The 22,769-nt window shown below is 41.9% G+C and overlaps 1 protein-coding gene across 2 annotated transcripts in view; it reads right to left on the bottom strand.

Annotated features, from left to right (window-relative positions):
• Nucleotides 1–19,804, bottom strand: part of dgkb (diacylglycerol kinase, beta) — a gene marked incomplete at both ends in the record, with an annotated part of 171,242 nt that extends 151,438 nt beyond the window's left edge. Inside the window, 5 exons of one of the 2 annotated variants that reach the window (XM_083636689.1) lie at nucleotides 840–998; nucleotides 6,222–6,375; nucleotides 9,348–9,368; nucleotides 9,780–9,856; nucleotides 19,735–19,804. In XM_083636689.1, coding sequence (XP_083492815.1) covers nucleotides 840–998; nucleotides 6,222–6,375; nucleotides 9,348–9,368; nucleotides 9,780–9,856; nucleotides 19,735–19,804 — 481 coding nt within the window. The remainder of the gene's footprint in view (nucleotides 1–839; nucleotides 999–6,221; nucleotides 6,376–9,347; nucleotides 9,369–9,779; nucleotides 9,857–19,734) is intronic. The other variant, XM_083636690.1, reaches the window with a different exon arrangement.
• Between the last annotated feature and the right edge of the window lie 2,965 nt (nucleotides 19,805–22,769).

The following is a 22,769-nucleotide window of genomic DNA, read 5'->3' on the forward strand; positions in this document are numbered from 1 at the left end:
TGATACAACATACATGCCCTCTTAAGTCAAACGAGTGTGATTTATTGTGTGACAAGCAAACTTATTTCACCATCGGAGTTTTGCCGACACGTCACTCCCCACCCGCTCTGCAGTGCCGCCCCGCCCCCCAACATACAGGCAATTTCGCTGCTATATTCCCACATGCGAGCGCCCAGGTGTGAAGGGAAATTCCGGGAAATGTCCGATATTGACTTACAGGTAATTTTCCGGTACGCATGTGGAAAAACGGCTTAAGTGGAATAAAGAGATGTGGATGGAGAGATAATAAGATAATGTCACACAATAATATACAATATGCATAATAATGTCACACAATAATGTCACAATGTCTATGACATCATCAGTGGTACATCATCAGTGGGTATGTGTTGTATGACATCTGTACAACTTTCTGTAGTAAAATTGGGATTTTAACATGTGGGTCTACGGGGAATGACTTCGCTTTTGCAGGCAGCCTCAAGTGGCCATTCGAGGACCTGCAGTTTTTGGTACTTCTGCGTTGGTTTCATTTTTCACAAGGGGTTGTGGCTGGTATGACTAGTTTGAACTTGGAAGGTCAGCTAGGCTAACTATAGTTACCTTAACTTTCAGTTATTAGCTGGAGTGCTAGGCCTCATAATATTAGATTCTTCCAACTCTTGTCTTTTTCACTGGGCTTCATTTACGATGTTACTTTGCCAGAAGAACTGTTGTTCTTTGGCCCCGCCCAATGAGGTTTATCTCAACGAATGAGACTATTTCTGCCTCCAGAGCAGCTCTGTGTCCGAGAAAACAGTAACAAATGTAAGAATGGAGAGGTGATGTGACGAGGGACTCACACTCCAGCTTGTCTTCAGGACGCCCACCCTCCAGCAGAGAGAGGTAGCACACAATGTCCTTCAGCTGCACTGTGTCCAGAGGCCAGGGCGGCGTGTCCAGATGTCGGGGCGGCGCGGGCAGCTTCAGAGGGGTGGAGCTGCCTTTGATAAGCTTCAGGCCTACAGGGAGACACAGACGGAAAGGTCAAAACAGCCTTTACAATGCCTCTACTGTTGGCTCAATCAATGACCCACTGGGACAGGATGCCTGACAGTCATACTGTTGGATTGATTAGTGGTGGGTCATGTCCAGTTCACCAACACAAATGTTAGACAGCTGTTTGTCTAACATGTATTTTATTTCTTAACATGCATGTTAACACTTTTGCATATTGTGTACCATTGTGCACTAAGCTGCTACCAACCTGCTTATCGCACAACAATAATTTCATCGAAGAAAGAAAACCAGTGCATTCCATAAGATTCCAGTTTTGTTCTCTTGGGTGACACCTATGGCGATGAGTGGTAATTGCAGGTGATATCCAAACAGTTAAACAGTTAAACAGTTAGTAGATGGACAAGCCCGTCTTTTATTGTCACACGAACACCACAATACATGCATGCGGCCACAAACACACACTCATGCTGACGGTGGCCGGTGAAATTTGTCCTCTGCATTTAACCCATCCAGGCTTGTCCTTTCCTCCGGGGGGCAGGCCAGGAGCAGTGGTCGCTTTTTCTTTCCAGCACCCGGGGACCAACTTCGGATGTTGTCGTCACTGATCGGATGACGATGACGATCTTCTGCATGTTTTTTAGTGGGGGGGGTATGTACGGAGGAACCCCCTGGGGAGCACGGGGAGAACATGCAAACTCCACACAGAAAGGCCCTTTCGACGAGATAACCCACCTGGGCAGTAGGCACTGAAGATATGGGGGGAACACAACCCCAGCGCCCACAGCGTCCCAGGCGAGAATCCAACTCAGGACCTTCTAGCTGTGAGGCGACAGCGCTACCGACTGCGCCACCGTACCCCCCAGTGTTGTATATTATGTGACATTAGTCAGTTTGTTACCAGTTACTAGTAACCACCCGTAATGCTACTGTAGCAGAGACCGGAAAAAAGCAGCTTGTTATCCTACTTCACACAAGAGTTGTCAGGAACCTGCAGAGTGAGTCTATTGTGTTAGCTCTGCCCACCCTGTGTCACCACAGACACCAAGTTCATAATTGCTGCAATACTGAAAATACAAAGGCTTCCATCGATGGGCCATAGGCTCAATCACCATTGCGTTAACTCAGTATCAGATAGATAGTGACTTAACAGATATTTATTTAGATGAAAACCTTTGAGATTATGGGCCCTATCGACGTACGGCGCTATCGTTTGCGCACCTCTTATGCTATCTTCCCTGCATCTTAAGTTATCGTCTGCCTCCACCATCCAGTTTTGCGCTGGAATCTAAGCACAGACACAGTTGTAGGCGTGGCCCAGGCATGTCCGCAGTGGTGTGCCGTCCATTAGGCGAACTAGGCAAATGCTAGGGGCGCTTGAGCCGTTAGGGGCACCAGAGAGGGTACAAAAAAAAAAAAAAAAAAAAAAAAAAAATTCATGATAATAGGCCTACAATTATTTTGCAATAGTAGACAAAAAATAAGCAGGACAACGTCTTAAGTCTTTAAATAATAGTGAAATCATTTTTCTAATTCTGGCTTTCTGGCTGCCTGGGCTGCAGTACTTTCACCATGGTCCCTAATCCATACCACCCCACCCCCCGCGCGGCTGCACCCCCTTCTACCTGCTCGGAGCTTTTTCCCAGAGTGGGGGAAGGGCGATTCTGAGCCTGCACTGCAGGCAGCAGTTTTAGCGGTGACATGACGTCAGTTTGTTTTGATGCTCACTCCACTGACTGACTCCAGCAGCAGAGATGCGCAGCAAGAAGCAAGATAAGCGAATCGCCCAGAGATTATCGTTGGACTTTACAGACTCAGTCATTTGCCAAATTGCCTCAACTGCAATTCATTTTCTTTAGTTGTGTGTGTGTGCAATACTCTTATTTTACTCTTACTACTACTTACTACTTACTACTTACTATTTGTAATTTGTTGTGTTTTACTGCTTTATATAATATTTTATTTTATTGTATTTTATTTTATTGTATTTTATTTTAATTATATTATTAATATTGTAATTCTTATATTTGCACTGGTTCGTTGTTCCCATTTCCAATAAACTTCAAATGCATGAAGCTATACAGTTTCTGTGTGACTGTATAAGTATTTGTGGTGGAATATTAGCTGCGATATAATTTTTATTATATCGCACCAGCAAAAATCTTGCCTAGGGCACCAACTTGGTCAGGAACGCCACTGCGTGTCCGTGCTAAATACTGGCCTTTGTGCACCTCTTAGCCTATCATCTGCCTCGCGCAAGTGTCATTTTGCACTCTGGCGAAGATACCATCGCCATGTTCCGAGCGTAAACACAGGTTTGGCCGTTGCCCGTGCGAAAATAGGCTTTCCGGCGCAATGTGTTAGGAAAAATGGCCTTGGGTGCTCTCAATTTTAACGGCACCTAATAGCAGGTCTTAGCGCAAAAACCCCCACTACGCCTGAGCGCAGACAGTATTCTCCACGCAGTGCAGGAAATCCTCGCTTGGATACATTACGCATGGCATGGTCCCCGCTCTCTCTCCAACACCTTGTGCGCACACACTCTTCCCTCTTCAGAATGTCACATTGATTTTCAACTACATTGCAGAAAAAACACACACCTTGATTTAAAAATGAGAATTCGTTTGTCATGGTTTTTATTAGGCTACATAATTCCGGACCATACAGGTATGTGGTGTTAGGTGTAGGCCTATTAACAGTAGATTACTTTTGAGAAAGTTGTGCCCAAAAAGTGATTTGCTGCCAGAAACTGATTTCGCATCGCGGGGCCGCACACAGCGGTTTCGTTTAAACCTCCACTATCTCCCGCTTCATCATCCGACTCCATTCCCTCTATGTCCGCCATCTTTTCCTGCTCTCCTCCCTCCCCTAGCAAGCCAGTCACATGACGCCTTCAGGGTCGTTCTTCTTCTTCTTCAGATAGCTTTCCGGCAGACTAGATGCCTTACGGCACATTGCTGCCTCTCACTGGTCGGAAATATTACTGTTTATGGTGTATCTAATTCCACAGGAGCTGGATGCACGTTACCTCGCCTCTCTCAAAAAAGAAGAGTCATGCGAGTGTGGCGTTTAAGGCCATCTGTCGCTACAAAAAAAAAAAAAATGGGGTGTATTACTCATTGTATTACTGGACTGACATGTAACTAACTTTGCAGTCTGAGCCATCTTCTATCATGTGCTGTAATACAGTGCTGCAGTTTCTAGTTTTCTGGTGTTTCTTTTTTACATGTTTGGGACAGGCAAATGTCTCAAACCTAGACTGATATCACAGGATGTTGTGAAGAGTACATGGCTATTTAATTTGTAAAGATTTTATTATAAAAAATATATATATTATGCTGTATTCTGTTCTTAAAATGTTTTATTTTTTTGAAAGAGAATTATTTTATTTCAAATTGTTTTATTTATTTAGTTTTAATATATTTTAATATAGTTAATGTATTTTAGTCTGTGATACCGTGAAACCGTATTTACCGTATTTTTGTCCAAGGTGATCATACATCCCTAGATACCATTTGTTTATTATATCGCAATCACAATTGCTAATTGCAATATTGTCCACCATAATCGCTAATCGCACCTTTCCCCCAAATCATGCAGCACTACAAAAAACTGCATGCAAAAACACACAAAATATATAGTATAGTATAAAATATAGTATAAAATATATACAGTAAGTAGTAAAATATAGTATATTGTATGGTACGCATTCTAATAATTAGCATCTTAAACATAAATGAGCAAACCTACAGTATGTATGTATCTCTGTATGTATGGCTGTGCGTCCATATGGCATATATTCCTGACATTCAAATACTGGAAGTACGCTGGGGAGTGCTGACCCTACCGCACAATATGCAAGGAAGCCTGAAAGTAACGCAATAACGTATCAGCAGCGCTAGCTAGCTTGATAGCTGACAGCTAACATGAGCTAACAACACGTACGGTGATTTAGCGCAACACTCCCCAGAAATATTCAGTGTCCAGCCAATCTGCTCCCACAATTGAGTCTTTCTGTCTCTGTTGATAGTTTCTCCATATGATTAGTTGTATGAAACGGTGCACCCGACACCAGCGTCTTTCTGAAAAGTTCAGATATTTTCAGCTGGAAGCGCTGCATGGAGCCGGCACACAAAAAAGCTCTGAAAATAGGCGCTGGGCACAGCGCACTTTCTCTAGACCAGTGGTCCCCAACCACCGGGCCGCGGACCGGTACCGGCATTTGGCATTTTTGATAAACATAGGCTATAATATTATAGGCTGTGTGTGGTAGTTAAAACATAGTTTCAAGTTGACGTTTATTTACAGTATGTTTGTAGTTGAAACAAAAACATAAATACTGTAGGCTACATACAGTACAACACAAAAGACTGTTATTTACTCTGTCGCCACCTGGTGAGTAAATATATATGTAACTAAAACCATTAAAGTTGACAACCGGTCCGTGACTTTTTTCCCATGTATCTACCGGTCCTTGGCACAAAAAAGGTTGGGAACCCCTGCTCTAGACGGCCGTATGGGCCCACATACGCTCTACCCTCATTGGAAACAACTGAAAAAATACGCTGGAGCTTAGGAAAAGAAGCTATATGGACACACGGCCTAAGTCTGTTTCATTTTCCTCCAACACCGTCGGCCTGACAGGGTTCATATTTGGCACAGGTACTGGCAGGGGTCCTGACTGAGCAGATGGTGCCGGATTTTTGAATGAGGTCATTAGGGCTGACTAACTGGGCAGAAATGGCTAATATTGTGGCCAGAATGAGGCCACACAGGTTCAGCACCATGGAGAGCCCCATTCGTAAGCATTCGTTCGGACCACGAGCGGAGTTGAGATGAGTCAGGGAAATGGACTATGAAAACCCTCTGGGGAGAGAGAGGAGAGGCTGCATGCCAACTCTGTGAGCGGGGCCTGGCTAAATGGCCAGTGATTGTGTGTTCCAATGGGTATCAGAACTGGCCTCCATGGCTTCCGGGTAATTCCCACCCTGCTTTAGAGTAGACACAATTGCAACTTAGTTTCACCTAAGTTTCAACCAACTAAAGTTGTGTGAAAGTTTCACCATGTAAAGCCAGAGTATATCAGTGACTACAAGACCCCCAAAATGGTGTGTGCATAACTTCACCGTTTGTTAGTGTAATGATCTTATACATATACATATTTTATTATTATTATATACTTACTACTATATATATATATACTATATATAGTATATACATATACTTACCAGAGACTCTGGGTTTGTCAGATGATGAGGGAGTGGGTTTGGGCCCCTTGTCCTTGTTGCTAAAGGACAGGAAGAGGTGCTGACAGAACTCCTCGGGGAGTTCACTCTCCAAGAAGGTCTGCATGAAGACCTTGAAGCCCTCGAAGTCAATCTCCTAAAACGAGACAGAGACACATGCTGGTTCATACCATGGTCTTGGTGAATACTCTTTTCTAATTGACCGGCAGGTGTGCGTTAAAACCGTTTAATGCACACGTAGTCTGGCTCAAGTTTAATCACATGTAAATTCATCCGCTACCCAACCTGCACAGCTTTAATCAAACCGCACAGCTAACGCTAACGTGATTAAACTTCCCTGCACCATACCGGCTCGTATCCAAGGTTCGTCCTCAACGTTTCCATTGCATGAGAAGCTGACGGGATGGTAATGGTTGTTCCAGGTATTAGTCAGTTTCCCAAATGTTGCTAGGTAGTTATGACTTGTGAAAAATGTTAGATTTTGATTGGTAAACTTATTCACGGGAGTCTTTCCCTCTCTAAATACCTTCAATTCTGTTTTTTAACATGGCATCCTGTAGAAAATGATTGTTCAATCAAATCTATGTTCAATTTGTTTATTTATATTGTTTATTCCTAAAACCACAGATGAGTGATTAGTCGACTATGATGACAACCGCGTCTATCCCTGGTTATCATCTGACCAACCGCGTCTATCCCTGGTTATCATCTGACCAACCGCGTCTATCCCTGGTTATCATCTGACCAACCGCGTCTATCCCTGGTTATCATCTGACCAACCGCATCTATCCCTGGTTATCATCTGACGGCTCGAGTTTTCGCCATTACCGACGCAGATGAAGGCCTAGTGCCGAAACTGTTTGTGCTGTACACAGTACCCCGGACTGAGGTAAATAAAATACGATAAAAGAAAGGACATCTCGTGTGCTGGCTTGTTCTACGTTTTGCTAGTCGACTATGATGCACAGTGTTGACCAGTGGGTTTGAAAGTCGACTAGTCTGTGAAAGCCCTCCTGCATTTAGTCTAACATGTACCACAATGTACATGGATAAGAAAGTGTGGGTGAGAAGAAGTGTGTGAAGTGTGTGTGTGTGTGTGTGTGTGTGTGTGTGTGTGTGTGTGTGTGTGTGTGTGTGTGTGTGCGCGTGCGTGCGTGCGTACGTGTGTGTGTGTGTGTGTGCTCGTGCATGCGTGCGTGCATGTGTGTGCACGTGTGTGTAGTCAAATTGCCAAACTGCATTGGTACACTGGGAACAAGGTGTCTGAATTCATTGTCCAATGACCATTATCCTGTAGACAATGTTATGTAGTTGGACTACTTTAGTATGTTGTAAACAAAACACGTGTCTCTCTGCCAATTAAATTCAAGACTATACATCCTAAGTTCAGACAAAACTCAAACAAAACTCGATTTTCTAAATTGGCTCCCAAACTGTAGTCCGTGGACCACTGGTGGATCGCGGGGCTCCGCCTGGTGGTCCGCCAGAGAATTGCAATTTTTTTTTTTTTTTTTTTATTATTATTAGTTTTTACATACACATGAACCCTGAGGAGTAGCTGGATTGGGCCGATTTTCGGAAATATCACGATATTTGGGAAACTTTTGAACATTTGCTTTCAGAGGCTGCAGCAGGCTCAGTTTTAAAGCCAGAGTGAAGTTTCTGGGATCATATGAAACTAAAAGACTTAAGGAATTGATTTGTACCAACCATGTCATGCTAGCTTGACAGGAAGGTAGCTAAATAACACTCCAAAGTTAGGCTACATTTTGGCAAGGGAATTTTTTTTTCAAAGGGGTCCTCTTTTTCACAGCCTAATGTTGGCAGGTGTGTGTGTGTGTGTGTGTGTGTGTGTGTGTGTGTGTGTGTGTGTGTGTGTGTGTGTGTGTGTGTGTGTGTCCGTTTTTAACCAGCTAGTAGCCTTATATTGTCATTTAGCCTTTCTGCTGCTATTGCATGCTTAAATCAGCAAATTTTATTTTATGGAGGGGGGGGGGGGTATACGCACTGGAAGTGGTCCCTGGGAAATTTGGTTTGGGTGGTACTTGGTCGCAAAAGTTTGGGAACCTCTGTTCTAAACAATTCCTTGTGAAGTGAAAGTGCAGCTGTAGTTCAGCAGGCACAAAGTCTACCAACAACGCCTACATGCTTGCTCACAATGTGATAACATTGATCTAGATCAGGGGTGCCCAAATTATTTCCCATGAAGGGCCAAAACTCAATCTGGGTGGAGGGCCGAGGGCCAAAAATAAACGTTGTGGAATTACATTAAAATGTATTGTGTTTTATAGAAAATTAACATTCTAAATCTAAAATAACATTTCAATATAATAATCTACTTTTTATCTGTTTGGTAATTGTAATAATTTGCAATTGGTTATATATATTTAAAAAAACATCTGCATTTGTGGGGAGCTTAAACATTTAATCAGTAAACACCAGTTAAAAACAGTTGAATTTTCCACCTTTGTAATCAAGGTTGAAATTTGACTTAATTCACAACTTGAAAAATCCTCAAGGTACTTTGAAAATCAGCTTTATTGTCCATCTTTTGTAAACAATTTGCCATGACAATTTGCAGGGATGCAATCTCAGGAGTGAACACAGTATCCGCAGCCACATTCAGACACTGTTTCACAAAGTCACCACATGAAAAAGCTTGTCCACCCTTTGCAATCAGTGCAGATATCTGATAACTTGCCCGAGTTGCATTCTGGATAAAAAAAAATCGGGGAAAAAAATTATTATTATTATTATTATTATTTTATTTTTTTTCCCAAATCCGTGGCGGGCCAAAACAAACAGAGCCGCCAAACTTGGCCCGCGGGCCCCAAATTGGTCAGCACTGATCTAGATGGTTTTCACAATATTTAGCTTATGAAAATAAGTTATCCTAGAACTGTAAAGTGTCTAATTTAATTGTCTTTCTCCGCCTAAAAACAATAAATTAACAAGCATTCATTTCATGTTTTTTGTTTGTTTGTTTGTTTGTTTTGCTTCTGGGCTTCGTGGCTGTTTGAGAGAGTTGAGTTATCCAACAAGGAAATACATAACACACAGGAAAACTCAGCAGCAGTCAAATCTGAGAGAGGAAGAGATAGCAGTTACCTGGCTGAGGATTTCCTGCTTCTACAGCACGTAGCAATGTAGAGAGAAAGAGACCCAACAGTTCCATGTATGAATCCCACATCTTACATTTATACTGTGCAAATTGTCGACCAATACACATGTAAATTGTTACCACAAAGGGAGAAAATATGTTGCTTGTTTAGAGTGGTTTTTATACAGCTCTCTTGAGTGACTTTACTACTACTACAGCCTTCACGCAACAATGACTAACGCATGCTTAGGCTACTGGCTTGAAAGTAGCAAGGAATCAAAAATAAAACAGCAATGCAAGTAAGATGTCTAACTAGCTCACGGATTCAAGAAATAGTAGTCAATTAGTCAATTAGCTACATTTTTGATAATTCACACAGGTAGCCGTGCTTTATAGGAACTGTCCGCATGGTTGGACCAGACCATACAAACCATACATACCTCCTCTGGATTGTATTTAGCCAAAACACCGTCTCCATGGAACTCTTGCAGCACATCTTTCAGCTTCTTGGTTGAGTCTATGGAAAGACATTGAGCACAAGTTACTGTATTTGTGTTAGTGTATTTCACTCATTTGGCTCCCTCTTTACCTGCTGACTATACACAGCATGACACTGAGTGTACGTTACACATACATTCAGCAGCACTACTAACGTCTAATGTTGAGATATAACTTAAATGGACACTCCTAATGATTTGCTTTTCTGTTTTTCTTTATGTGTGCAGCGCCTGAGAGTTTTCTTTATGGATATCTCCTGGACGTTGAGTTACAGCTGTGTACAGTACAAGGCCTGACAGCCTGATTGTTGGATCATATATTTGGCTTGGATGCAGCATCATGATCCCAGCAGGCAGAGCCCGTGTGTGTTCCCGTCTGACACAACTCAAGCTGTTCCTCCTACAGTTTTCACACTACAGACATGTGGGACCTCAAAATGTGCGGCTCATGAACACAGCGAACCCAGTAAGACAATCTTCACAAATGAGCACCACTTTTATGACTTTTAAAGCGTTTTCTGAAAATCGCGTTTAAAACAGCTACGACCAAGTTTTTCGATAGTTATTAAACAGTCTAAATTTAATATTGATGCCTCACATCCATACCAGTCATCACCATCGTCTTGAGACGTCTTAAGATGTCTTAGTGACCAAAACCAAGATGTCTTGAGACATTTTGTATGGTCAAGATGTCTCAAGACACCTTGAGACTTAAACTGAAGACCTGCAGTCATGTCTTAAGACATGAAAGTGCACGTCTTGAGACATAAGAGACAGATTTTCTGTGTCTTGAAGACATTGAACATCTTAAGACACATTTTCTATGTCTTAAGACATGAAAGTGCACGTCTTGAGACATACGATTTTCTGTGTCTTCAAGACTGAATATCTTAAGACATTTCCTGTGTCTTAAGACATAACTTTGCCTTTTTCAATTGGACTAATTTATATTGATATGTAACACATTCCAAATATATGCATAGCCCTTTCCACAGCAACCGTTTTGAGGTGGTAAAGTAGGAAATAAAACAGGTGTAACCAATAACATTGATGAGGGCTACTGGCACTGGGACACCTGAATGGAATGGAACCATCATTAATGGTATGGTTACACCTGCTTTATTTCCTGCTTTACCACCTCAAAATGGTTGTTGTGAAAAGGGTCTATTGCTGTTTGTTGTGTGTGTGTGTGTGTGTGTGTGTGTGTGTGTGTGTGTGTGTGTGTGTGTGTGTGTGTGTGTGTGTGTGTGTGTGTGTGCGCGTGCGTGCGTGCGTGCGTGCGTGCGTGTTTGGTCCATGGATGTATTAAAAGAACTGGATAGGGGACGTGCCACGCCCACACATGCATTCGGACGGAGGTTGCTCATTGGCGCATGAAGCCATCATGGGGGCTTTTTCTTCCTGGTTTTACTTCCTGACCATGCAGCCCAAGGCCAAGTGCGCATGTGTGCCATGACGTGTTCCATGACGTCTCCCACCCCTCCCACCCATGGATTGTATTACAAGAAGAAGATACCCCCGTATACGGCTCTTAGTGGCTTCTGAAGAAAAAATGCCCCATAAAAAATTATTTGATAATTAAAAGAGTCGTTTCATACTTTGAGTGACACCCGGAAAAAATTCCCCTGGGTTTAACAGCTGCCGGGGTCCCCATGCAAGTGGATGGGAATTTTCCTTTCTGGGCTGCATGGCGTCACGTGACTTGCAATACAGAGCTTCGCCACCATGTTCAAATGGCTTCACAGCCCAGCGCTATTCCTGGGGGCTTGGTTTGGTCTACTCAAGGCAGTTACAAGTTCAACTTCACAACAAGTCCAGACTTCTGGACTCATTCCTGCAGTACTCTATTCGACCCCTATTATCAAGTGCAGCAGCAGCAGCAGGGCTGTGAGGTAAGCTGCTGCACATAGCCTACTGTAGGCTATAGTATTCACACAGTTCATTGGCTGTGTGTGTCATTTGATTCTAATCAAATACGATTTATCATGTAAATTAAGCTTATGTAAAACTGGCTGTATGGTCGGCACTACAGTGATGAACCATATATGTACGCGGATGATTGTGTCATTTTTAGCCCGAGCTCAGCCGGTCTGCAGCAGCTCCTTAATGTGTGCTCTGTGTTTGGGGAACAACAGGATGTAAAATATAACGATGCAAAAAGTGCTATTATGATTTGCAGAACCGTGGAAGATAGACGTATGACCTTTCCTGACTTTAAACTGTCTGGTAATGTTCTGAATGTCTGCAGTGAAGTGAAATATCTTGGTCACGTGATCACAGACCAACTGACAGATGGACATTTATCGTCAGTGTCGTATGTTGTATGTGCGAGCAAATGTATTGTCACATAAATTTGGTTGTTGCACTGATGGAGTGATGCTGACTCTTGTTTACAGCGTTTTGTTCACCTTTGTACACTGCACATCTGTGGTTGAACTATAAAAAAAGCCAGCCTTCAGAGACTGCAAGTGGCATATAATGATGCTCTGAGAATACTGCTAAAAAGGCCCAGATGGACTAGTGCGAGTGAGATGTTTGTGAGTGCTGGAGTGAACACACTGCAAGCTGTCTTGAGAAATGTAATGTATAGGTTTATCTGTCGGTTAAATGATTCTGAAAATCAACTTGTTGTGGTGCTGGTGAACATTGCGTACAGTGCCACATGCTGCACATCTCAGTTTTGGGAGCACTGGTATAGGTGTCTTTTAAAATGAGTCACTAGACTATTTTTATTTTGTGTTTTCTTTTAATCTTTTTTGTATTGTGTGTATTTGATTGTATTTTTGTATGGACCTTGAGTCTGGAATAAAGCATATCTATCTATCTATCTATCTATCTATCTATCTAATCACCTTAATTGATTACAATCAGCTGTTTTTCCTACCAAGATGGGAGTGTGGTGATGAATACTACTGCACTGTGTGTCACTGATTTATGCTGAGTTGCTGGGAGTTAAGGGTTGCAGCTAAGTTGAAAGAAAGAGAGAAGAGGAAGTGCATAGGTGCCAGACTTTTCCAAACTCTTCCAAAACTGTGAAAATGTATAAAACTGTTATAAACTCTTTAAGCGTCCCCTCAAAAGGATCAGGCAAAGATGACTGTCTGCACCTTTGGCTGTTTTATACAGCTATTAGTTGCCCTAGAGGGCAACTTTGCCCACACTAAATTCAGATCGACTCAGAGAAATCAGATCATAGTGCTTCCCATAGAGAAGAAATAGCTGCCTTTAGCTGCAACATTTATTTTAGGCTAAAAAAAAATAGCAGGGGGGGGGGGGCGTTGGTTATCACATCATTAAGGAGCTGTGTGAGACTACTTCTGTAGTATATACATTTGTTTATAATTGCCAGTATTCTGCATGATCTCATTAGGCCCTGCATTATAGTACTTTTTGGATAATCAACTCTTGATGGGTTTTCACATCTGTAGCCTCTCTCCCCCTAATGGCGGCACTTAGCATCTTTGATTTTCTCATCATGAATTGTACGGTTCAGGCGTCGGAAATAAATGTTTCACATTCTACTGGATCGAGAGTGTATTACTGACCGTCTTCATTAGCGGATCATCTACACAAAACCATTAGGGATTCAGATTGGAGTGATAATATATGGGCTATTGGGTGATTCAGATTGGAGTGATAATATATGGGCTATTGGGTGATTGTCTGTCAGACTCAACATGCACTGAATAACAACATATCACTCGGGGTAATGCTGCCTTCACCATTGTTGTGTGATCACAGGACAAGACCATTGTGTATTGAAGATACAATATAGAAAACTCTTTCTGTAATGCAGCTCTCTGCTACACTACCCACATCTGCAATTATATCAAATAAAGAGAAATTCTAATTGCTTTGCAACACAGGCCTTCGGTGCCTGGCTGGGTGCACAAGCATTAAAATGTTATGAAAGTGTGCGCACAGCTGACTTTAATGAGGAGGGAGGGAGAGATAGAAGGATGATGAAGGGAGAGATGGCGAGGCGACTAACGCCCATTGTTGTGGCTGAGAGAAGGGGACATTTTATTATAACCTGTAGCTGCACAGAGCACAAAGACTCGCCCCGAGCTCGTTGAAAAATGATTATCCAAATCCACCTACCGTGCACACATGCATGCATTGCACGGACACACGCACGCACGCACGCACGCACGCACACACACACACACACACACACACACACACACACGCACGCGCGCGCACGCACACACTCTTTCATTGTGTCTCTCACTCCTTTGTGTTGTCATTCCGCTCCCTGCCTTTCAATCCCTCACTCTTTTCATATGAAGCTATGCTGTGCAGCTCGAGTCTCTCCCAGCACGACTGGGCAAAGTATTGACATTATATTGCTATCGTGATGAGACTTGATATCATCTTAGATTTTGGATATGGTAATATGGTGATATGTGTCATAAGTGTTGTCTTCTCCAGGTTTTAAAGGCTGCATTACAGTAAAGTGGTGTCATTTTCTGAACTTACCAGACTGTTGTAGCTGTTCTATTATTTGCATTTACCTAGTCATTCTATCCACATTACTTACGATTCTTTATCAACTGAACATTTAGCCCACTTCTTCATAGAAAATACAGAGATATATATCGTGTATCACCATTCAGCCTAAAAATACAGATATGATTTTTGGTCAATATCGCGCAGCCCTATCCGCCAGTCCTTGAAACATTCTCTTGTGTAATACAACCACACTCCTTTGCCATCAAGAAAACAAATATTTTCAAAACATGAATGTAAGTTAACAACATGGCTCATGATTGGAGCATCCTCCGGAGAGAGTCAGCGTCAGAATGTTGCCACCAGGCACAAAGCAATTAAAGGGAGAACTGTTCATTGCGAAGTGAAACACTTTACCGGTAGAAGAGGTCCTTGGCGACAAGCATAAATTATTTACATTCAGACTTAGCACGCTGAATAGCTAATAAAAGAACCTCCAGTTAAAACGTCATCGAGATGTCGACTTTGGCGCCGAAATAGATTCTGCTCAACCGCTGTATCTACCCTGCTATTGTGCAAGGACAGCTCCTGCAACAAGCACTTTGGATGACCTGACAAACTTTCATTCATGGGTCTAGCCCTTTTCCATAGCGAGATTTTGTTGAATTCTTCCCACAAACCATTTGCTGTGACTTGCTTTGTACATTCAAAAGCTGTCCAAAGCCATGTGTGGTGGTGGTGCGCATGCTTCCTGCAGTCCGCCCGGCAGGTCACACTTTCCATCCCTGGTACCGTTACTTTCAAACGATGAAATGTGTCAACATCTTGGAGCGTAACATAAACGCCAGGCATCCAGAACACAGTCTGCAGAGCATAGGAGCCATTTGTTGTGTTGCCAATCAATCATCTGGAGCCCGAACAGCAGCAGACAGATGAAATGCAGCCTGTGCAGCCCGAGCTTTGCTAACTCAGCCAAGAGGATCAGACGAACAAATCCCCAAGATTTATCATCAAAACGGCTGATTTCTCAGGTTCACACCGCGGTCAATTGGATCCAACAGTGGTTTTCGGAAGAGATTTATACTCTCCTTTGTTGTTGCTAGGTGGTGGTCCGATGCTGCCATAGCAAAGCAGTGGAGGAGGAATCTGTGTGTGCACATTAAGTCTGCGTGTGTGAAGTGGATTACTGCTGCATGGTGCTACAGCACACTAGTGTTTCAACAGAGCAAATTGGCAGAATTGAAAATTTGCCTCAAGTAGAAGCGCTCAAAAGAAGTCCAGGGATTAGGAATGGTAACATTACACAGATACAAGGGAATGTGAAGCTAAACTGCTTCTGTGTGTACAGTGTTTGCCTCAGAACTGCTTCTGTGTGTACAGTGTTTGCCTCAGAACTGCTTCTGTCTGTACAGTGTTTGCCTCAGAACTGCTTCTGTCTGTACAGTGTTTGCCTCAGAACTGCTTCTGTGTGTACAGTGTTTGCCTCAGAACTGCTTCTGTGTGTACAGTGTTTGCCTCAGAACTGCTTCTGTGTGTACAGTGTTTGCCTCAGAACTGCGTCACCTCTGGGCCTGCAGAGCAGACCCTATCAGCATCATCACATCATTTGGCAAAGTTGCAGTGAAGTAATAAGCATACATCTTCTTGGTGACAACTTACGTAGTAACAAAGTACACAGTTACAAGGGTACAAGGACAACAGGACCTCACATACAGAGCCTAATAGTGGCACAGAGAATGGACACCCGAGTCCAGCACCAGCACCAGCAACCGCTATGGTGTGGGAGCAGATCCATTCACGTTCTAAGCAAAAGTGAATAATCTGATGAAGGGGATTTTCTTTATCGATTCATGGACTGTGACACAGGAAACTACAGCATCTTGTCTTTAGCCCTAGTCTCTCCTCCAAACCACTAGAAAATAACGTAACGGTAACACTTTACTTTATAACGGTTAATTAAGTGTATTAATTAAAGGTCCCATTCCGTGCAAAAGCTGTTTTTACTTGTAAATGCATATATACTGCTGTCAGCCCTCCCTGTAATGAGTGGTCACAAGCTCAGAACTGCCACAGTTGGATTTGTCCCTATCCAGCTTCCCCCTGCAGTCTCCTTCAAGCCACACCCCCAAACGCTTCGTTTGCCCATAGGGGGGATCGGGACGTCACAAGCTTCCTCACGCATACTGCGCGGGTCTCTCTCACACAAGCTACCTGCACCATTTTGTCTATAGCCACAAAATTAACACTTCTAGCTGGAGCGACGCCAACTGTACGTGATCCAGCAACTGCAGAGGTGCATTCGGTAAGTCTAGGCATTTTGAGATGTCCTCTTTAGCGTAGTAACCGTTAAGTTAACGATAACTCGCAACCTAGCGTGCTGGTCCACAGACGCTAATCTGATTAGCTGTTAGTTCTGAATATATTATAGAAACAGGCCATTCTTGGGAAGCAACAAGATGAGGAAGTGAGAACTCCGTCACAACAAACGGGGTTGTTATATTTTCGACAAATTAATCCAGAATCATGTTTTATGGACCAGAGACACACGTTTTTAAAAGGTTACAACTGCACGAATTGGGACCTTTAAGCATTAACTAACTGTTAAGTAACCGCTAGTTCTGCCTCGGCCACACCCAGCCAGTTATTTGTTTATTTGTTTATTAAAAGGACCCCCATTAGCTGCCGCCAAGATGACCACTAGTCTTCCTCGGGTCCAAGCACATTACACATCACATGACAAATTATAGTAAAATGCAAACAGTAGTAAAATGCAATAGGGTAACGCTTTATATTAAGGTTCTATTAATAAGCGTTAATTAATATAATAATAATAATGCACTATTTGGAGAGGTTTACAGCCATTTTGATACAATTGCACTGTTGTAAATGCTAGATTGTAAAGGCTACATATCGAAAGACACTGTTTTTATTTTATATAAAAATAAACCTACCTCAGTTATTTTGTACACTTTTGCACTTGGAAAGTGAAACAAGTTTTAAAGAGCTGTCTTAAAGTGTGTTTTTGTCAATCCCTGCTAAAACATTGTCATTTTTACTCACATTTTATCAACCTTGACCACTAGTGGTCCTTCCCACTAGGTGAGCTGTGAAAACCATAGTTAACTGTTAATAAGTGCATAATAAATGATTTATTAACCTTAATAAGGCACTGTTCTCGCTTTAGATCCGGTACCTACAAAAAGCATAGTTAACTGTTAATAAGTGCATAATAAATTGACTGAGTTTTATGTGTGGGTAGTCATGTTTGTTATATAGTCATGATGTCGGGGGACTCAATATAGATAAATTGATTTATTCTATTATGCAAACCCAATGACAATGAGTCCTCTATAATTTTTTTGCCCTTTTTGCAACTGCTGCGCCTGTTGCTTAATGCACTTTTTATGCTCTTTTTTTAAGTTTTGTTGTGATGCTTTTAAATGTCCATTTTATTCTCTTCTTTTATTCTTTTATTTTCTTGTCAACCATTCTATGTGAAGCACTTTGAATTGCCTCTGTGTATGAAATGTGCTATACAAATAAACTTGACTTGACTTGATTTATTAACCTTAATAAGGCACTGTTCTCGCTTTAGATCCGGTACCTACAAAACGCATAATAAGTGCATAATAAAGGATTTATTAACCTTAATAAGGGAATGTTCTCGCTTTAGATCCGGTACTTGCAAAAAGCATAGTTAACTGTTAATAAGTGCATAGTTAACTGCTAATGAGGTAATAATAACAAACTACGGATGCTCCCAGTGCCAGCCCTTTCAGAGCGTTTTCAGTGATTTCTCGAGGCCCACAGAATATTGTGTGATATTACTATGTAAACACCGAACACGCCCAAAGAACGATGAGACTCTCTTGTATAATCAGCAAAAAAAAGTTTATTGATATCATTTTCTGTTCTTTAGTTATCAGCAGTATTAGATAGGTTGGTTTCACCAAAAACAGACGTTTCAAACTAGAAGCTGAGATAATGAGCCTTTTGTGAAATGAAGCATTTCAAGCACATCACTGACTCTGAAGCTAATATTTTCTGATGTAGTGACACCTCAAAAATAATTTCCTTCAATAAAACAGCGAAAACAAAGGAATTTTGTTTGGCAAAATAATATTTTTTAGCTGCAACCAGCAGCGCTGGCCCCTGCGTGCGCAGACCCTACACCTTCTTGCTGGTCTTGATTTACTGCTGGTGGGCATCAGGTATTCTAGCTTGTGTTTGCCAATCTGTCCATCGAGCCTGCTGTCTGGGTCGGTGTTGTATGGTGCCCTGCGTGCCCCACCCCCCTCAACTGCAAACTCCTCCGTGGGAGTGTCTCTGGTGGCTCTCTGCTGCACGTTTGCTCTGCACGTTTCAAAGTACGCTGCACCCAGCTTTTTCACAGCGCTCCACCGTTCCGCCGCTCCCAGCGCTTCCAGCTGAGAATAATTTGACTTTTCGGAGGGACGCTGGTGTCGGGTGCTCCTTTTCTGGCAACTAATCGTGTGGAGGAACTGTCGCAGCGGAGACGGGGGGGCTCAGTTGTGGGAGCAGATTGGCTGCTGTTCACAGCTAACGTTACAGCATGCATCGGTTTCCGTTTCCCCACGCTTCTTCTACTCTTTTTTCCTCACCTTTCTCTAATCTGGAGAGCACTGTCGCCACCTAATGGGTCTGTAAAATAGCTTATACACCTTCAACATCCCCCATATTTTTACAGGAGATGCATCAGGCTTTGATCCACGTCCCACCGTCAAAAAACGCAATTGACGACTTTAGTCGTCATTGGCACTCTACGTTACTATTTGAATTGACGACTTTAGTTGTCATTGGCACTCAATGAGTTAAGCTTAATGAAGTAACAAAACCAGCTAGTAAAGGTGGTTATAAAGTGCTTATAAATGTCTTATAAGCTACCAATAAATATGTTCATAATGTGATTATTAACACTTATATAGTATTATTAACATATAATAGTGTTAATGAGCACCTTATGAGAGCCTTATTACCTATTAATTAACTCTTATTAATATACCCTTAATATAAAGCGTTACCTGCAATGGTAGTGACCTCAGTGACTTCATGCCTTAACCCAACCACAATACCTTCATTTTTGTTTGTTTGTTTGTTAGCTAGCTAATTACCCGACAGCAGGCTAATTTAGCAAAGCAGCTAATGTTGCAACTGTTTACAACATGCAGAAAAGGCCCTCTCATGCCAACTGATGATGCCATACCCACACTGACTGATGATACCATACACATTGGGACATCTGCGAGCCGGATTCGAACCAGCAACCTAAGGATCTGATCTCATGGACATCGGTGATGTCACCCAACTGTGATGTCCCTCGAGCAACTGTGAGGTCACACACACACACACACACACACACACACACACACACACACACACACACACACACACACGCACTCCTTCAAACACAAAGGCACACCTTACTTACACTGAGCATACTCCTGGAGCAGGGAGAACTCGGCGGGGGTCAGTGTGACCCAGTGGTCCTGGCTGCTCATTGTGTTCAGGCCTCTTCTCTCCTCCTGCCTATCATCCCCAGCCCGGCCAGTAGCACTCACTGCCCCGTCTCACGCTGCCTGCCTGCAAAACAAGCCCACAAATCACCAGTACTCGAAAGCCATACAGTACTTACCAGAAAAAGACTTGATAAAAGTCAAAGTCACCTACTAGAATATTACTTGAGTAAAAGTCTTAAAGTAGCTGATATTTTCTGTACTTAATCAATTTAAGTAATTTTCTCATATTACTGTATTTATGTACTTAGGTATTGAAAGTAAAAGTACAAGTAAATAACGGGAGCTAACGTTAACAAACGGTAAAAAAAAATAAAAAAATAAGCAGAGTCGTTACTTTGACAATGTAGTATATGTTTTTCCTTTTTCCTGTGTATGAGCCTGTTTTTGTTTTTATGTTTATGTTCTGTTTTTATGTTCTGAAAACTGTAAAATAAAATACATAAAAAAAAGTACAAGTAAATGCTGTTGATCAAAAAGCAAGCAAGCAAATGCCTGGGAGTGGACATTAACGTAACTTGCAAATTAGGAGCACTGATTTGCTAAACCTCCTTGCTTGCAGGCTACCAAATTTCTTCTGATTTTATTTTGTAACTAAGATGCTTACAGTAGGGTAAGCTACATGTAATGGAGTAAAAGTATAGCCTACATTTTATTTGGGAAATGTAGTGGAGTGAAAGTGAAAGTTAACAAATATACTGTAAATACTCAAGTAAAGTACAGATACTCTGAAAGAATACTCAAGTACTGTATTATTAAAACTCTGTTACTTTTGTGTCAGAATACAGCCATGTGTCCACTGCAGTGAAAAGTGTCATAAGAAAACATTGGTCCATGTTAAACAGTGATCCTAGCCTGAAAGCTCTGGCCCAATGCAGCCCAAGATTTTGCTTTAGGAGAGGCAAGAATATTAGAGACACTGTTGTCTATTCCATGTAGCAACCCAATCCTGCCAGTAATAATTGGTTAGCTCAAGAAGCGTACGGCAATTACAAATGTGGAAGGTGTACGCAGGGGCGAATTTTCCACTGGGGACAGGGGCGACATGTCCCCCCCACTTTTCAAAACCTTGATTCTGTCCCCCCCACTTTTTAAACTGAAAAAATCATGCTCAATATGCTTACGGTTTGACCAGTCATCATATTATGGCTGAGAATGTTAATTGAGTTGCTAATTATAAGCTATAGGCTACTCCAAAAGATTGCCACGGATTTCCTCGTCTGTAAAAAGTGCCCTCTCCAGACCCTGAATGCATTTCTAATGGCGCTCTGTATGGAAATTCCCCTTTCCAAGCTGTCCCTGAAGGCAGCACTCACAGTATTGTAACAGCAAATTTAACTTTTGTACTAATATTATTCAGTTTGTAGAGTTATTTTTCTGTGACAAGTATCATCCAAATGTTAATTTAAAATGAGATATTCCTCTAAATCTGGCTAAAAACGTTAAAACTTTTTTGCCAGCCCCTGCCCCTCTAACATTCTCTGAATGTCCCTGCTGCTCTATAAAGGGTTAAGTGATGAGAGGAAGTGAACATGGTAAGCAGTGAACATGGTTGAATTTAAAATAAAGCACACTAATAATAATAATAATAATAATAATAATAATAATAATAATAATAATAATAATGATAATAATAATAATAATAATACAACCAACGTGATTTCAATATGGCTCTGGCTTTCACATCAGTATTGTTCTATGCCTTGTTCATGTCACCTGCTTTCATATCAGAGCTCTGATGAGTTGGAGGAGGTGGTGTCTAAAAGGCATGTATTTAGTGGTGTGTGTAGTTCTTCATAGATCTAGCCTCTTAATCTTCCCCTCAGAGTGAACCAAATTGATGCATTTTACTTTAAAATGTAAAAAAAAAAAAAACTTCCGGGGGGGCATGCCCCCGGACATCCCTAGAGGGTTGGCGCTCCACATTTTATTGTGTCCCCCCCACTTGTGAAACCAGGTATTCGCCCTTGGGTGTACGCATTGTTCTAATACTCATACCACCAAAGTGTTCAATCACGCTCAGACGGGTGAAAAATACAAAATTAAGGAGTTCATTAATTGTATGTCAACACATGTAGTATATATGCTCAGGTGTCCATGTGGGTTAATATAAGTGGGACAATCCAAGCGAAACCTCAAATTAAGAATAGCCGAACATAAAGCTGCCATTAGAAATGGTAATATGGATTATGCGATCGCGAGACATTATAGAGACAGGAATGACGGGTCTGCCGCCTCCCTTAAATTCATTGGAATAGAGAGAGTTCTTCACAATCTAAGGGGAGGAAATCTAGTTCAAAAGCTGCTTCAGCGGGAAGCATACTGGATTTACACTTTGAACTCCATGAACCTCATGGCCTTAATGAATCATCAGGTCTTAGCTCTTATTTATGATGTTTGATGCCTGAAATGCTGGAGTTCTAATGTATTTCTCTTATGCACACAGGTAGTAGGTGTAAGGAAAATATATTCCCTCACCCGAGTCCAGCTTCTGTCCCCTCCCCATTTTCACAGGGATAGAGTTGGGTATTTTTTAAGATAAGGAATTAAATGTAGTGTTGTGATCTTGGTGTATTTTGTAGAATGTATATTGTAATGGATTTGTAATTTATTTGTGCCTGTTATTCACACGTTCTTTCTGCTTCCAGATATGGCATCTAGTGAGGAAAGGTAGGACCACACCCCCTCCTACACTTTTGACCTCTTTCACCCCCCTCCCTCCCCTTATGTAGGGATCAGAAGCAGGGATCATGGAGTACATTTATTGTTGCCCTTTTGTATAATTAATGATTTTTCTATATATATATTGTTGTTCATGGCCTAATACTTGTATTGATATTGATTGAGCCTTTTGATATTATGAATGAGATGTAACCATTGCTAATTTACATGAAGATTGGAATTTATTACCATTGGCTCCTGGTAGCCCTCTGTCAGCTGCTGCCCATTC

The sequence above is a fragment of the Poromitra crassiceps genome, assembly GCF_964638095.1.
Source record: "Poromitra crassiceps genome assembly, chromosome: 1".
NCBI classification, from domain to species: domain Eukaryota; kingdom Metazoa; phylum Chordata; class Actinopteri; order Beryciformes; family Melamphaidae; genus Poromitra; species Poromitra crassiceps.